This window comes from Pavona decussata, unplaced genomic scaffold (assembly GCF_977016875.1).
Source record: "Pavona decussata unplaced genomic scaffold, jaPavDecu1.1 SCAFFOLD_260, whole genome shotgun sequence".
In the NCBI taxonomy this organism is placed as follows: Eukaryota; Metazoa; Cnidaria; class Anthozoa; order Scleractinia; family Agariciidae; genus Pavona; species Pavona decussata.
The window spans coordinates 2,307,501-2,326,151 of NW_028145663.1; the positions used below are offsets into that span (position 1 = coordinate 2,307,501).

The following is an 18,651-nucleotide window of genomic DNA, read 5'->3' on the forward strand; positions in this document are numbered from 1 at the left end:
TTTTCACAAGTGTAGTTTTCTTGAATGTAAGCTTCTGTGACATCAAAAGTCTTCTACTCTCAAATTTATTTTACCTAGGTCTATCCACTTGCGATTTTCGTGGCAATCGTTTTTATGGCACGATACCTTTTTTAAGCGGAGATTCGTCGATCTTGACATATCTTGATGTTTCATCAAATAACCTGTCCGGTAGCCTTCCAGCAGGAATTCAAAGTCTTATCTCCCTTCAAAATTTGAATATTTCTGGAAATCCTTTCATGCGAGAGGGAACTAAAGGATCGTCCAACTTCTTTATTCCTGACTTTTCAAAAATGACCAGACCACCTCAGGCAGACAACTACACCTGTCCTGATGGAAGATTATCATTTAACAATGGTCACATTTACTTTGATCCAACCTTTTATGGGTACAAATATTGCGTTTGCGATGACGACTTCTACGGAGATACCGGACTGTGCAAGAAGTGCATGAAAGGTGGGACGTGCAGTCGCCCTGCTATTGAAACACCAGACGATCTCCGCCCTAACCTAATGAGGGTAACAAGAGGGTACTGGCCATCACCCGATCCTATGAATGCCACCCATCTGGTCAAATGCCCAGTACCATCTGCGTGCAATCCATCCGATTCCTGCACTTGTCGCCTGGATACATCATCAAAGGAAATCCACTCATCCCTTAGCAGACGATCAGTATCATTTCTGATGACAACGTGCAATAATTCCTGTATCTGTCATCAAGGAAACGTAGGAAGATTTTGCTCTCGTTGTCAAGAAGGATTTTATAAACTTGGCGGACTGTGCTTTCAATGCAAAAAAGGTGGTCTAACTTATTACTACGTGTTTATCCCTGCCTTTGCTGTGTCCTTTCTCGCTTTGCTGTGGTCGTACTTTTATTTCAACCTGCGACCTATTAGGTGGTTTGTTGTTATCGCGGCTCACTTTCTTCTCATGTTACTATTCATGCTGCTGGAATTTCTACCTGCATGGCTTTTTAAATTAAACCTTGTTGTCTTTGTGTTGTGTATGACTAGCAGAGGAAAGTCTGCCAGATCTCTCATCAGCATCGCGGTATTTTATATACAGACCATGGATTTCATGGTATCTAATGTCAACGTTTGGCCTCACAAAGTTATCGCAGCTCAAAATTATTTGAGTAGCTATTGGAACCTCTACTTTCCCTCTCTTTCTTGTGATTTCCCTTCTCTTTTCACCCCTGTTGGTAGGTTTGCTTTTCTGCTTCTACTTCCCGTTGTGTGTTTGACACTAGTGGGTCTGTATTTCATCCTAATGCGGACATACGAGTGGTTTCGTCCATCTGAAAGACGTATGGAAAATGTTCATTTCAAATGCCGCCAAAGTGCTTTCTTCTGCCTTAGCTTCAGCTACTATCCCATTGTGAAGCAGACGCTATCCATTTTACGCCCCTGCCACAGCGATCGTGATGTTGTTTATATGCCAAACTCTCCTTGGATAGAATGCACCTCTCACACTTACAGTCAACTGATGGCACTTGGCATTGTCTCCGTTGTGTTCTATGTCATCGGCTTTCCAGTGATTGTCATCTCCCTGATGATTCGTTTCTTTCCAAAGAGAAGCTCGATGAGTCCTGTAGATCGCGAGAAACTTGACGCGTGGCTTGGACCGGTCTATTTACCTTACAAAGCTCAGTACCAGTCTTACTTCGAGATCTTTATGCTTTTCCGGCGCGTGATTCTTGCCACTGCATTGTCCATGATTTCAACATCATCCACCCTACAAACGTTTGTGGTTTGGCTTGTTCTTATGACATCGGCGATTATCCACCTATGTTTACAGCCTTTCGATAGAGTTTCCTGTAACAGAGACCATTCAAGGAAACACAAGAAGCTCATGAACACAATGGAAGGCCTTTTTAGCGAAAATGTCTGGGAGCCCATAGTTTTGCTGGTGTTATCCATGTCTTTTATGGTGTTGAGGTTTGCTGCACTAGACAACCCTCATGCCGGTATTTTCGTTTGGGTTGTGATCACAATTAATACATGTGCTTTTGTTGCTCTGTTGGGTGGTATTCTTTACCGTCTTGTTTACAAGGATGGAAACCGACGGAATAGTAATGGTAATCCAGACTGCACAAATGGAGGAGAATGCAGTAATACGAATGCAGTAGAATATGATAACGACAGTGATGACGAAAGAAGGCATTTGCTACCTGTTAACGGCCAGCGAGGATATATGCCTATACATGATGTCGCCTAGCAACTTGAATAACCGTGTTTGTACCACTGGCAATTATAGTCACTGCTGCAAACCAAAAAGTGGATTTAATTTTTATAACTGTCATTTTCATCTATGTGCGGCTGAAGGAAAAACAGATTTTCATCATGTTTTTGCTGGACCTTTAAGGGATAAACATATTATTTAATCCTTATTCTACAACCCAGTAATGATTTGTGACCTGTTTAAGTGAAAATAAGACCGCTTTCTAGGCTGAATGACTAATAACTAGTCAATAGACTTACAAGTAATGACTAAGCCGGATGACTAGCTCTTAACTAATCTCACCAACTCAGATATTTGAAACAACTGAATTAACGAGTTTCCGAAATCGTTCTCTCCTTATCTTTGATACTGCTTGCTCGTTCTTTTGTCTATCTATCTTTACTCTTACAATGAAATTTAAATGTAAAGAAGCTTGCACTCGGCTATTCGTGAAGAATTATTTATTTACGTATTGTTTACTAGTCGTGCAATCCTTTCGAGTGGTATACCGTGAAAAAAGTCACGAGTAACTTGATTTTTTCTTAGTATACACAAGTTCCTTTAGGCGAGTGTGTATACAAAGAAAAATCAAGTCACGAGTGGGATATTCACGGTATACCACTAGAAAGCTCTGTAGAGCTAATTTATCCCATGCCGCTCGTTGAATTAAAACAAAACGTCACTTTTTGGTGCTTTAACAACAAATAAAATCAGTGAAAAAATATTCAACAAATTAACAACGTTTCTTGAAAGTACATAATTTTTAATAAAAAAAATTAAAAGAATATAAATAGGTGCTGCTCATTAAATGTATAAAAGCCTCTGTAGGCCGCAAGGAACGCCGGATTTGTTTCTTTGAATACTACACGTTGCATACCGCAGAATATGCAACGGGTTTCTAGCTTTCTGATTGGCTGTATTCGTTGTGGCATGGGAAAAATGTTTTTGGATGCTTGTACAGATTTCATCACTTTATAAGAGAACAAATTAAAGCTACAGGTTGCTCGTAATGTTATCGCCGAACTGAAAAAATGAATTCAATTCCAATATGTTCAATCAGGAGATCGGAATTTACTTCGCTGTTAATATTGTGTACATATAGTTTCTAAATACTGGTTTATATCCACCTCGACCAGTAACAGCTACCTAGCATGTACTGAATTTATTATTTTTTATCACTTATACCCAATAAATTTGCTTGTTGAAAAAGCTGTTTCAGTTTTTGCTGGTTTGATTATTCTAATAGTAATAGTTGTTTATTGTGAAAATCGTCAGCAGTACAAATTTTATAGCATCTTTGTAGGCATCTTCAAAAAACAATCTCGAGTAGAATAATTGTTTTATTAAAACAACCATGCAAGAAATAGTATTAGTAATAGTGCCGCCGATTTCATTTCGCAAGTACGATCAGAAGACGAAATTGCCACCAATTCCTTTGGCGTGGTATATTGCCTGGAATCCGATAGCCGCTAAGCCAAATGAAAATCGCAAATGTCATTATCCTATAATCTAGTCTTTGATAAAGCCATTACTCCCAAGCATTCGGGTTAACATAACATAGAGCACCAAAAGGTTTACTATTCAGGATCCTTCAGTATATTTAAAGTCTAACTCATAATAAACGGAGTCCATGTCCAAAACGAGATCTTCGGCAGAAGCTAACTTGTTAGAGTGATTCAACTCACAGACTTGTGATCTCTGTTTAAAGTTGAAAGAGTAACAGTTACTTGTATGAAGACAGCTGAAGGCACAAGACAAGTCATCCCCCGCATGCAATGTCTCGATCACGTGGCCTGCGAGTGCGGACTTCTCATCTGAGCGTGAGAGAAAAACTTCCGATTTCCTGCCAACTAAAAGAACAGTATTAATTTTACATCTTAAGTCGCAAGACTGTATGGGTAACCTGTACCTTAGACAAAAATCCAACATGGCTGCCAAGTTGCGGCTATTTACGACAAGATTCAATGAAATAATAGGACATTTCTGAGTTGCTGTGAACCTCATCATGAAAGCGGGGCTAAGTGCAAAGATTTTCATATGAAAATTACTTTTGTTTGCTTTTGAATCGAAACTAATTTTCATAAAAAAAAAACCTTTGTACTTAGGGTCGCTTTTACAAAGAGGTTTAAAGCAACTCGAAAATCGTCCAAATAGACGAAATATCCTCGTAATTATACGCAACTTAAAGCAGTTGCCAAAAGAAAGCCTGGGAGCTGGTCATATTGTGAGTTCGTAATATGCCCGTGAAGGATTGCCAATAAATAATGTAAATATATGAAACATATATTTGAACTGCATGCAGATGAAAGATCAAATAGAAGAAAGATCCTCGCAGTTATACGAAATGATCCATTGGTCCATTGTTGTATAATTCTCTAATTATGGTAAACCATAACATTTTTAACTAAAATTAACGTTTTACCTGCGCAAATCATGGACATCATCCCACTCAACTTTGAATCCTCACTTGGATATGACGTCACAACCACGTGACTCTTAGAGGAAGCGATTTTTTCCAGCTGAATATTGTTTTCATTAGAGCGGAGTGCTAAGCTGATTAGAACAATCCCATCAACCTTTAGGGTTTGAGCAATGTTTACAGCCATGACTGGATCTAAAAAAGAAGAAGAAGATTATAAGGTTTGTTGGAATACTGTCTCACGTGACGTATTTTGACCAATCAGAGGCAATCGGAAGTATTTATTGATTGTAATAAAGTCAAATCCCACCTTGAGGACACTCAACAATTGGGTACAAGAGCTAGATCCCGGGCTGAAACTACAAGAAATCTAACTATGAGAATAACTTCCACTATTACGGACTCCTGCTACCAAGGAATGGCAGGCACTCCATGTGGTCGCAAACTAACATTTTCAGTGTTTTGCTCTCGTTACAACGGACACCTAGGACAATGACATATTTAGATTCTTCTGTTTGTCCATTTTATCGACAGAAATTATGTCAAACAGATGAATGTATCATGTCATTCAATGCGTCTAAGGTTCCTGCCCGTTCTGATCTTCAAAGTATTTCTGCTGCTGATTTAGTTTTTTTTTTTTTATTTTAATGTTCTTGAAATACTTGCGCCTTCGTGAAGACTTTGCCGTTGATATTCTTTCCTTTTTGGCTCGTAACACTTTAGTGACATTTTGCAACTTGAAATCGGGTCAATTTCATCGTACCTCACTATTGCGGATTCTCGCTATTATACGAACACCAACTGAATAACAGTGTCAAGGGAGTTCGCTATAAGGAGAGTTAACAATAATATACTGGCAATTGTTCAACAGGGCGTGCTTATGTCCAGGGGCGACTGCCTGTGTAATAAAAGCTTTTACCAGAACATGTATTTCGATCAAAATTGTCTGAAACAATATCCTACAACTAATCCCAAACATACATTAGTTAGGCCAGCGCCAAAGCCTGAAAACTTCGTTTCCAGGCACCGCGGTTGTGAAGCCTGAACTTTTTAACCCTAACTCAGGACCGGGCGGGGCGGATTCTGCCCGCGGTGAATAACTTTTTTTAATATTTGAACAAACGACCTGAAACTTAAGGACTTACTAGGAAATTTATCTGGAAACAAGTTGGTGTCAACGGGGGTGTTCATTTACTTCTTTACTTCTCCTTCTGTAATTATGTTTTAGTCCATTTTAGTATTCCCTTATTGGTTCTGATTACTTTTCGCTTAATTTCCTGCGCTTTCCTTAAGTTTTTTAGAAATCCAGATATCCAACATGGCGGATCCAAGATGGCCACCATTTGACAATCATGATGTCATTACAACGTCATATGACATTATCACTTCGCGTTGCGACGTCAAAAAAGGCATCTTTAGACGTACTTTCTCTCGTCCAAGTCTCATTGTCATACCTTTTATACCTGTGAAATTATGGAGGGGAGCGGATTCCCCTCACCCTGGGCGGTTCCAGAAGACAAAGAACAGCTTGATCTCGATAGGGTTAAATGCTAGCATAAATACCGCTATACCAGTAATTAACCTACGAAATATCGTTGCCATATTTAAAGATTTGAGTATAAACTTAACCGTACTGAAAAAAAGTTTTGTGTTTGTGTGACGTACGGTTAGCAAAAACGTTTGGTTCTTTAAATTTAACATTGTTTTTGTTTTTGAAAAAGGAATAGTAATTGTAATAGGAACAAAATGCCTGATATTTTCCCTTACATGCATAGCGGCCATTGGAAGCAACAACTAGCACTCGACCCATGCGGTGTTTTCTCTTGCGATTCAGCAGTCGATGAGCCTCGTTGAACGCAATTATCATATTAGCTTCAAATGACGTTAGAATAACATTATCCAAAGCCTTCTGTATCGTTCTGATGTCCTGTGTATCTCTAAAGGAGTGCGCGACGCTCGCAGCTTTCGACAACTCCAGGATTGCCACGTTGATTCCTAGAAAATCAATTAGGATATTACCAAATGATTTACATAGTTATGTAAAACTAATGTTTAGGAAAAGGTAACAAAAACGAGGAAGGTAAATAACGATAATAGTGATGATGATGATGCCAACTACTTCAAGAGCAAGAGCAAGAATCGTCTTGGAGTTGCAGCCTCCCTCCTCTCATTCGCCACAACACATTTATTGATAAGTGGGCTGTACAAGCATATTGAGAATTGATTGGATATGATGTATATTGTTGGAACAAGATGAATCGCTTCTGCAAGAAGGTCGAGATTGAACGAAATTCTTGTTTGATAGTGTAATCAACCACAAGATAAAATGCCAATTGTAAATACAAATAAAAACAACTGAAGACCGCATGAGAGCGTTTTCCTATTTCCGTTGACAATGCAGCTTTCCAAAGAGAGTACTGAAGGCAAAATGCCTCATACCTAGACGAGGGAACCAATTAATTTGCTGAAAACTGCAATATTCTATAATCCACATATAATCTTGAAAATGAACAATTCTGAACGGGAAGAACAGGTACCATAATTAGAAGTAGGATGTTTTAAGACAACGAAGAACGGCGGAACTGACTTTGTTATCAAAGTCAGGATGGCCGAGCGGTCTAAGGCGCTGCGTTCAGGTCGCAGTCTACACTTGTAGGCGTGGGTTCGAATCCCACTTCTGACACTAGAAGAATTATTTTTATTGATCGGTGGCAAAGACAGGATTTTAATCTGTAAGTGCATCGAGTTTGGACAGCTACTTTGCTTTATTTTTTTTTTTTTTTACAAAATTCCTCTTTTGAAGCTCAGAGAGTATTATTGGCTTTTACGTTGATTTTATGATTCTGCTGCGAAATTAGGTCGATCGTCTAAAAGGGTTTTAAAAGTTGATCTAATGAAGACCATTCTTACCTTCAGGGTTAGGGTTAAGGTAAGGAATAAAACTTCGGATGAGAAGTTTGGTATCCTCAAACTCCTTATTTTGCATTGTATTGGATGAATCAATCATGAAGACAACATCCACGACCGCGGGGCATTCTGGGTACAAAAACACGGAAAGAAACAAAACAAATAGTCAATATTTGAGGGTATATTCAGTTCAGTAAAGGAATATAAACTTTGTCCCTGCCATTCCCAGAATCAAAAGTGTGGCTTGCACCGTTTGTAACGTCTTACATGATTGGTCGAGAGGACAACAGAACGAACAACTGAACAATGCTCCTAACCCTAAAAAGCAATGCACGTGCAGTTTATCAGGGTCCTGTGAAAATACAGCATTTGAAAGGTACAGGGCTACTGGAATCAAAGTCTTCGGTTGACATTTTAACGTGCCCGTCATGAAATAAAGGTTAATATGTTGTGCTATTCTGTAATACTGTTATTATTCTTGCAAGAAGTTCTAATTTTGTAGCGGTGTATGGATGAAACTCTGAAGTGCGATATTTTGAATTTCAGCTTTCCAGGAGAGTTTTGCTGTGGTATATATCACCATTAGCATAACTTACAATTCTTTCCGACCAGGATTTGAGTTTTTGTCGTTTTGAATACAGGCCATTTCCGAGTTACTTTGAATCTCATTATGAAAACGAGGCTCAGTGCAAAGTTTTTATTGTGAAAATTAGTTTCCATTCATATCCAAACAAAATTATTTTAATACGACAAGCTTTACACTTAGCCTCGCTTTCATAATGAGGTTCACAGACATGGTTGGATGTCCAATGTTCCAGTTCAGTTTCAGGTTATTGCTTTTGCCATAAGTGGTACAAATGCAAAAAAAACCCTAATTATTTAAACACTAATGGCGAGGAAGCCCAAGGGAAGCCACCGGGCTTATAAGGAATTGGCTCCCTCATCAGTTAATGCCCATTTGTCAGTGGGTGAAAATGTAGTGCTTTTGTGATGCTGTGACCATGAATACGTGCCCGCTTAAGGGATCTAGAGGTGTCCACTTATAGGGTGTTTTCACATGACGTCACTGCGGCCATGTTGGTGTCCCAAATCAAAGAAATGACGGCCATGTTTGTGTCCCAAACTAAACGTCTGGGAATTGAACTCTATTTTTATGCAAATACTTTCTTTTGTTTCAGTAAACCAATATGGCCGGTAGACTCTACAATGAAAACGCTCTATAAGAGGTGAAGAAAAAATTAAAGGTAGCGTTTGTGTGAAGTTGGGACCATGACTTAGAGCGTTTGCCATTAGTGAGAACTGACTGGCCAGAACGGTCAGTTCGTTGATGAAGTGTACGATTCCCCAGTCCCACTCTCCGTTTTCACACTCGGTCCACACCTTTCGATCGAAGACCGCGCGTACTCCTACGACAAACCAACGCAAAAAATACGACTGTTTTGCAGTCTAATGCCAGCGTAGTGGTCGTACGTATCCTGATAGAGAAGGTTTAGTTAAACGTTTGCGTGGCTAGGATCATGAATGATTGTCCACTTAGGAGAGGTATCCTGTTATGGTAGATTAAAAATGTATTGCTTGTGAGGACAGGTGTCCACTTGTGGGAGGCTACAAGCGTAATGCGGATGTGAGACTGATAACATTACTGAGTGTCCAGTCAGGAGAGATGCTTTGTCATGGGAGGTTAAAAATGATGTTCTGTGTGTAGCTCAGGGCACCACCCTGGGAGAGATCGTATCCTTTTAAATGAGCTGTCTGTCGACGATGTTTGGACTGTAATAATAAATTATTTAAAAAAACATCCACTAAAATTCACTTAATTATTATTTTGATAACTCTTTCTGTGCGTAAGATAACGCATTAGTATTTCAATTTAATATTGATGCCTTTTGCTAGCGTACTTTATGCTCACCTGGAATGTGCGAGGATCTTACCATGAAAATGGTCTACGGATAAAACAAAAATAAAATCAAAGAATATATCTTACTGACAGACATATTTTCGGTATTGAGACGCGATGTAACAACTGAATGATTGTCGTTCTTTGAGAAACACTTGCTGGCAAAAGCGAAACCTACAATCTGATCATTAAGCACAACTTCCCTGTTGCATTTTCCGGCCTTCTTCCACTGTCTTCCATATATCGTTTGCAACCACGATTAAAATTTTTCTATTGTTTTTTGTAACAGTCATACAGATAATAACAAAAGCTTTCTAGTAATTAAATTTTTGACAAGTATGCATTTACATTAATTATTCATAAAACCGAATTTTTATCAATCCTTCGGACGAGGATAGAACAACCCGCAACGAACAAAAATATATTTCAAATTGCGCAACCGATATGTAACAAATTAATAAATAGGCTTATCAAATGCACACATGTACACGATTTCAGTTTATTTTTACAAGCAAAATGTGAACTCAATTACATTATTCTACCTAGCACAAAGAACAAGGACGGATCCAGGATTTAATGAAAAGGGGAGAGGGGGGCAAGCCACAGGCGATATGGGACCCTATGGAAGGTCAAAGAGCATTGGGGAAATAAGAAATTGATCAAGCTTCAAGTTCTCGTAGTGGGGGGTTCCTTCCCTTGATCCGTTCCTGAAGAACAGGAGAAAAATTACGACCCCTGATTCTTGCAGTCGCGTCCTCCTCGACGCTTTTACTCATTTTCTGAGATCAGCACTTGTTCTTGCGATGAGGCTCAGTTTAAAAAAGGTTCGAGATGGTTTCAACATATATACAGGCTCTTGATTACTAAATTTTTTTCTATTGTCGATAATTATAACATTTTTTTTCTCTTATGTTTATGCGCGTATTTGCTCTCTGTAAAGCAAACTGTATTTTTCCCTAGATCATAGATTCACTGTATGTAACAAGAAAAATAGTTACTTTTGTATACTGACCTGTTGAAGACAGTACAAGATCCAAAACATCAAGATAAACGTCATTTTTCAGCCCTCTAGTTCAACCGTATTTATTCTTAATATAACAGCGATCAAAAACTGTTCAAACGGATATTTTTCATTTTGTCTGAGTAGTTTATTCAGCTGTTCAAATACGCGTAATCGTGAAAACTCGATGCTGAAACTTTTTTCACCTGTCAAGAAAGACAATGAGGGAAACATATAGGTTTCATTCAAATAGTAATTTATCTTCGAGTTTCAATCATTTTTCGTACTGCATCAGTGCATTGCAAATTTTACTCTTCAGGACATGACAAAATTAAACGACGTGTAATATGTGCGTTCCGGTTGTGAGAAGCTGAAGGAAATCTTACTCCAAAATATTTTCAAAACATTTATTACGAGTGCATACGAATGTGGAATTTTCGCATCCGCGTTCTATCCAAAGTCTATCTTTCTGTAGTTCTGAGTGACAGTATGAGAAAAACTAAACTGACGAAGACAAAGCGAGTTCTTCAACCTTTTTCCTGTGCAGTGAAATTTATTATGTATTTCAAAGCCATTCATGAGCATATTTATCTTTCACACAATACAATACAATAATTAAGAGAGGAAATGAAAGGACACAGATCTAATTAAAAAAGATATCATTGTTTTATTAGTAAGGCAGATTTGTATTTTTCAGCTTGAGATTTTTGTTTTCTTTTTTTGAGAAAATATTGAGTAGCAAGTTATTACAGTCGAACCTGTATTAAGCGGTCACCCTCGGGGAATGGTTAAGTGACCGCTTAATACAGGTTTGCACAGAATACATCACTTACTTGGTTAAGAAAGTTCGGCGATAAAATGGTATGACAAAGGAAAGCATGGTATTGAAACGGACTAGTAAAACATTAACGCGACGATTGTGCAGCTCATTAGAAACTCAATTGCCTGGCGCGCTATTTGTTACCATATTCAAGTGGTTTCCTTTTACAAAATGACCGCTTAAAACAGGTCAAGACAAAAGAATCAGCTCACTGGGACTTAGTATAGGGTGACCGCGACCGCTTAATAGAGGTCAAGATTATATAGTAATTAAGGGAAGTAATTTTCGGGATTTTGACAACTGACCGCTTAATAGAGGGTGACCGCTTAATACGGTAGTTCGAGAAAAATAAATAAAGGTCGGTAACATTAAGCTCGATCTGGAATTAAAATAGCTACGGTGCATTTAGCATTTTAAAACGTACCCTTGTAAATAACCAAGCTTGCCCGGAAAATATGGAACAATCTCCAGGGCATTTGACCATGTGGTCTCTGAATCATTTCTCTTTCATTGCCCGTTATAACTTAAAAAATTGCCTATTTTCTCTTTAATCTTTGAAATCTTTTAATGCCAATCAGATGTATCAAGAGACTGAGGTAAGATACCTCATAGTCTCTTGATCGATGTATGGATAGAGAACCCATTTCTGCAACCCTGCATGTAAGGAAAACGTATTGTCCCGAGCATTTTACCATGACGTATGGACGTTATGTAACTTCTACAATGTGTCTAATAGCGCGCTGTTAAAAAAGCATCAAACTACCACCACCATATTGGTTTATAACTTTTAATGCCTGAACTGTGAAAGTAAGACTATCCGAAACATTAGATTTTAGCATTGGAATTAAGTTCACAGTATTGTAATCGTGTGATAAGTTGACAGTGGCTTTTTTAGTTGCAATACAATTATATGCATCACTACTACAAAGTCTCTTGCTACTATGATTTCCTTACTCTTTCCTTTTGCAGTTTTCGTTTCTAGGTGAAGGGTAGTAGTTTCACCTCAGCGGCAAGTGCGTGGATTGTTTTTTTTTTTTACTCCTCCAATGTATTGTTTTTCCTTGTGATAAAACGTCAGCGCGAAGCGAAAATCCGACGTTTACCGTTTGCCGCAAACGCGATGTTAAATGTATCTAATATTTCATGTTGGTAGATCTTATAGCAAACTAGCTAGCGCTCCAGGAGAATGAAACAAATACCTGCACCATCCAGACAAGTTTCTTAAACTGACAAGCGAATGAAAAACAACAACAACAACAACAACTAGTGTGACAGAAAAGTTAGACGGTCATTAAGGAGTGGATGGTAGTGAACTTAACGTCATTATCCACTGTGTTCAGTTTTCAGTTTATTTATTGTTGTTATTATTATTATTATCATTATCATTATCATTATCATTATCATTATCATTATCATCATCATTATCATTATCATTATCATTATCATTATCATTATCATTATCATTATCATTATCATTATCATTATCATTATCATTATCATTATCATTATCATTATCATTATCATTATTATTATTTTTTTTTTTTTTGCAATTATTCTTACACACCGTTACAAGATAAATATATATTAAAATATAAAGACAAATAAATAACAAAAGAGAGAGAAACATATGGCGAGGAGACCATAGGGATGCCATAGGCTACAGGCTAAAAATTACAACTTTGAAATCAGAATTTTAGGCGTAGCTTATTTAATTTATCAATACATTTAGGTTAAAAAGCAAGTACACAATCAAACACACACAAAACATAAAACAGCACGTTCAAAACAGGAGTAGTCGATTGAGAATTCCGTAGAAATTAAAACTATTCAACATACTAAATCATGCAAGGGAACATCTTATTCTCCAATGCAATTCTCCTTTCATTTCATTTCGATGTGCCCTTCCCCCTTTTTGGTCGCTGTTAATTGTGCAATTTTTAGTTTTTACATTCTACCCTTGAAAACTCTACTGGCCAACAAGTTATTGTCTGTTAAGGACTCTAACCCCGCCCTTACTCATCAAGTAAGGGGCGTTGAGGTGCTTTTAGCCTTTCCAAAAATTCGGGATATGTCTATAAGGCGTATAACTGCCCCACAAAGACTACTTCTTTTCCTTATTTGAAAAGAGTAACTCATAATAAACGGAATCCATGTCTACAATGAGATCCCCGGGAGAAGCTAACTTGTTCGAGTGATTCAACTCGCAGACATTTTCTCTCTTCTTAAAGTTAAAGGAGTAACAGTTCTTTGTGTGAAGACAGTTGAAGGCGCACGAGAAATCATCCCACGTGTGTAACGTCTGGATCACGTGACCTTCGAGGGCGGTCATCTCTTCTGAGCGCGAGATGAAAACTTCTGGTTTTCTGTCAACTAAATGAATAAGACATGTTTATACGTTTACCCCTAGGAAAAGCCAAGCCCAAAGGAGCCAAACCAAAACCCAACAACTTGATTAGTGAAGTAATATAAAGTTAAAGAGATCGCATATCATTCTGTTTAGTCTCCTATTGGCCCTTTGCAGCTAACAGTCACATGGTACAAAAAAAAAAAAAAAAAAACCACCATACTGGAGAACAAGCCACAAACTGGGACATCCAAAACAAAGCGTTTGCCTGACTGGATGAAGTCGCGTTGTTTTGGATGTCCCAGTGCGTAGCTTGCTCTCCAGCATGATGGGTTTGTGCCATGTGACCATTAGCTGCAAAAGGCCCATTCAGCGGCGAAAACGTTTTTCTTGGCACATAAGGAACACGAAATAACATAACATAACATAACATAACATAACATAACATAACATAAAACTCCATAACATGTAAAGTGGCCTGTTTAGACGTGATTCCCTTATGAGTTTTCAGATTTTATCTGCAACTGTACTGTGAGCCGTATTTTCTAGGTAGTTTTTTGTTCTTATTTGGTTTCTATACTCATGCGTTTCATGTGATCTGAATTGCCGGAATCGATGATCTGATTTGTTGCACGTAAGGAGGGGTCTCTTTTCGTTCAGCCCGCCCACACTCGTTGGCTTTTTCAAATTGAACGCTTTTTTACGACTGATAATGAAATAGTAGTAGTTGATCTGAAAACCGTCCAGATGGATTCAGATTTATTTATTTATTTATTTATTTATTTATTTATTTATTTATTTAGCTTTGTCCAATATGGACAGGGATACCGCAACAGCTGAGGCCAATTACTGCGGACCCGGGATATACGGAATATACTCTTTGCGAACAGTGAGTGGGTTCTTTAACGTCCCACAGAGTTATTTAAAAACGAGGTTTGTGAGACGGGGCCTACAGTTTATCGTCGAGAAGACTAGAAAGTCTAACCATTTGCAGATGTCAGGGCAAAGGCAGCACTTTCTCCTCAGTTATTTAAAGACCCTGAGTGGTGGTTTGAGCCCGCGACCTCCCGCACGGTAGTCCGGCACTCTACCAACTGAGCTAACCGGTCGGCGGACAGTCGACAGATGTGGTAATATTGCTTTTAAAAAATGACCAGTCCATTATTTTACAGCTGGTCTTCATCCCTGGCATGGGATTAAAAAAGTATATATTTAATTGTGACATCCTAATGACATTTCTCTTTTTACCTGAACATATCAATGAAATAAGCTTGTTCGTCTGAGAATCGTCACTTGGATATGACGTCACAACCACGTGACTTTGGGAAGAGGCGACATGTTTGAGTTGATTTTTGTTGATATTAGATCCATCTTTGTCAGTGCTCAATCCCAAGCTTATTACAATAATCCCATCATCCTTCAGGCGCTGAGCAGCGGGAACAGCCATGTTTGGATCTAAAGAAAGAAAAATAAAATTATCTTTTTTTTTGGCTTTTATTTCAATCGGGCACATATGAATACTTGGCGTCAAGGATGGTTACTAGGGAAAGCGCTTCAAGCGGCCATCACAAGATAGTTAAAGTCAATTTAAACTGGTACATATGCAGAAGTGCAGCTAATATAAGACAATGTAAATTTGTGCGTGAGAATTCGACGTATTTATTCGATTAACCGCCCACGTTGGAATAAGCGGCCACCTCGAATAAGGCCTCTGTACTAGCCCAGCGTGAAGTGGTCGTGTTCCAAAATTAGATGTGGTAGCCAATGAACTTTTATATTGTTTATGGCTTGTTTATGTTAGCTTTTGCACTTTGCTTTGTCTTGCTGAAGCGAAATAAACTTTTTGTCCCTTCTTTTGTTATTCTCTAAAAATGTCCTTGCTTGCTGAAAATGTTGGGAAATAATAAGCGCCCACAATCGAATAAGCGCCCACCTCGAATAAGTGCCCACCCTCATGGACCCAAAATTAAATAAGCGCCCAGGGCGGTTCATCGAATAAATACGGTATCATTCTTACTGGGTGTATTTCGTATTAGTTACTATTGTAGAAAGAAAAAAAATCAAGCAGAGTGTTTTCTTACACGCGTAGTTTCCATTGGAAGCAACGACCACTACTCGCGCCATACGCTGTTTTCTTTCACGACTCAACACTCTTTGAGCCTCGTTGAAAGCGAGAATTGTATTAGCGGGAAATGACGATATATAAATGCCATCCAAAGCCTTCTGTATGGAACTGATGTCCTGAGGATCATCAAAGGAGTGCTTGACATTTGCAGCGTTCCAGAATGGTACAATTGCTATGTTGGTTCCTAGAAGCAAGGTACCGGTAAACAAGGTAACTACGTCAGCAAAAGAATTATATTAACCCTAATTAAATGAATCGCGTTACCTTGGAGGGGCTGGGGACTACTCCGTATTGCGTGTGCTATAAGGGTGCCCCCCCCCCCCCCCCCCCTCCCTCCTCCTCTTTGAAAGGAGCGCCTTTTGCACCCTCCTAGAATATGTGAAAGTGGAACAAAATTAAGAGCCGTTGTCTGAGAAAACCGGGCAGGCGTCACGGATCGGGGTCGGCCGATTTCCTTCATTTTTTAGCTGTTTTCTAGTTTCGGTCAGTGATGTTGAAAGGCAATATTTTTATATTCAAACACCTTATAGTTTTCGAGATCCGACCACCCCCCCAAAAATCGGCCGTTACGGACGAGAAATCCGGTAAAATTCAAATGCTTAACTTCGGTAACAAGTTGACAAATTACTCGCTACCCAAATTCTACCAACTTCGAGAATCTCTTATTTGGATAGTTTTTCTCTGATTCTAAGTCATATCAAACTTTCTCGACGCGTTTATTACCTCAAGAGAGGAAAAATGATTTGCACGTAATAAAATTCAAAAGATAAACATGTGTGTTTATTGACTTTTCGTAAGATCGTTTTCTCAAAAAGGCGGCCGTTTATGGTGAAAGAAAATAGTTGTAAGAAAGCATTATCATCCCCTTAACACGAATAACGAAACTGAAGTTTGGGATCTACAAAATCAGAAGCGCTATCAACCTTGATTTCAGGTGCACATGTCACGCACATTGTCACGCACTTTTTATTGACAAAAATTTTGTCAAATTTTAATTTAAGCTGTCGCTCTTTCCCTGACAATTTGATCGGGTGCCGAAATAAGAGCCTCAATTTGTATTTAGAACCCTAAACTGGTCAATTAGTTCCCTTCTCCAATACATGTATATTTGATTTCTGATTTTTGGGATGTTTATATTCGATTCTTGTCGCTTTTGAAGTGTTGCTGGAACTCAGCTCGCTTTGAAGCGTGGCGGCAATCTCACGAGAGAAACACAGTGTACAGCTTTCTCAAACGTTAATTTTTTCCAGAGTTTCTGAGAGTCATAAAAATTCTTGGTCTGACAGTGATTAAACCTTTAATGAAAGCGCTTAGTCCATCTAATTTTTTGGGGTCTAAATGGAACTGAGTGTCTGAAATAATATTTCATTATATTATTCATTTTAAATATTCTTTTTTTTTAATAAGTAACAACGCACTATATCAAACAAATGGCTCAACAATCAACGAAGGAAATGTTCTGTATTAGTTTAGCTGATATTGATGCCTCAACTTATCTGTTAACATTTTTTAAATTTGAAATTTGCCTACAAATTTCGGAAAATAGTTCGACAAACATTTTTCTCGTCGGAATTCAGTCATCATTAAAAACTGCGGGAAAATGTAATTGTCAATATTTTCAAATTGCGCACTTTCACCCCACCAAGAGAAAATAGAAGTTCACGATCTCCAGAATGAGCTGTTCGTTTTAAAACGCAAATTAACCCTGTGGTCCAGTTCCGGAGCAAAATAATCCCACGATCGTCTCAGTGAAATCTTGCAATCATGATTTACACAGCCATCTTTCCTCGCTTGTTATAAGTGGAAGAACGCGAGATCATGAAACTGTATTTGCTTGTGAACCGACCAGTTCCAGTTGGAGCAGGTAAGAAAAAGTCATTCTTACTTTTCCGGCATGAGAAAAGTTTGAGTGGCCAGTCTTCAGTTAACTTTTTCTTTCCTCCATAAACAATTCCAACGAGAGAACCGCAATGTTGATAGCCTTGCAAAATATGACGATTTTTTAAGGTATTTGTAAGCCTTATCACATCGATCAATTAGTACTTAGGAAAGGAAATAAAATTCTCCAGGTAAATATCCTCTGTTTCTTACTGATCTGGCGCAAGTCTTTTCATTGGAAGTGTTTGTTTGGGTAAGGGTTTTTTTTTCTTATTCCAGGTTATTACATATAGAAATCGTGTCACCGTTTTCTGTAAAAGTAGCTTAAGAAATAGAAGGAAAACATGTCGACTTTAAGAGTTTCGTGTACAAATATGAAAAACTACGCCTGATTTCTGTAAAATGTTACCAAATGTTACCCCGCGCAATCCTTGTCGTGTAAGGGGAGGGGGGGGGGGGGACCCTGTGTCTCTAAGGGAGCGGGTTTTTGACGACGGCACCACCTACAATATATGATGATTTTTGCAGTTTATGACCATGCGGCAAAAGTAGATCTCAGTAGCAACATTTATTGGTATTCATAAAGAAAATGGGGGTATAAGTAACAGCGGAGTTTTCAGAGATAATTTAATATATTACGTTGTGTCAGCTTTGCAGTAGCAGGAGTGCAGTAGTCTTTGGACTTCCCATCGTCTATTTTTTAAGTTTGGCTGATTAGATCGGCCTGTGAGATCCAACGTACAAGCAAGCAGGATCTTCGTTCACGGCTTTGCAGTTTTTAAAGTTATAATTCAGTAGCATTAATTCTCAAAAGATTTATAGTACATATCAATGCACGGCATCTTTTTTTTTTCTTTTTCTAATTGGAGCTGAATGATCTAAGAAGAACGTGCGGTTACCCCCATTTTTTTGATTCTATTATCCCTGCCGGACATTTGCTTTTCCTGGGATGTCATAAACCGCACAAAAAATACCTGTGCCTTTTCACGTTTCACATAAAATAGCGTGAACCTTTTGACTTAAG

General features: G+C 38.4%; 1 protein-coding gene and 1 non-coding gene across 4 annotated transcripts in view; both read left to right on the forward strand.

The window, feature by feature from the left end:
- The window catches only part of LOC146456274 (uncharacterized), a 31,153-nt gene extending 27,723 nt beyond the window's left edge, over positions 1-3,430 (forward strand). For all 3 annotated transcript variants that reach the window (XM_085093446.1, XM_085093445.1, XM_085093444.1), the window contains exon 2: positions 1-3,430. This exon is cut by the window's left edge and continues 1,044 nt beyond it. In XM_085093446.1, coding sequence (XP_084949572.1) covers positions 1-2,234 — 2,234 coding nt within the window. In that variant the 3' untranslated portion in view covers positions 2,235-3,430.
- A 3,825-nt stretch (positions 3,431-7,255) lies between these two features.
- Trnal-cag (transfer RNA leucine (anticodon CAG)) lies at positions 7,256-7,339 on the forward strand. Its single transcript has one exon. It is a non-coding gene; the product is annotated as a tRNA-Leu (tRNA).
- The last annotated feature ends 11,312 nt before the right edge of the window (positions 7,340-18,651 follow it).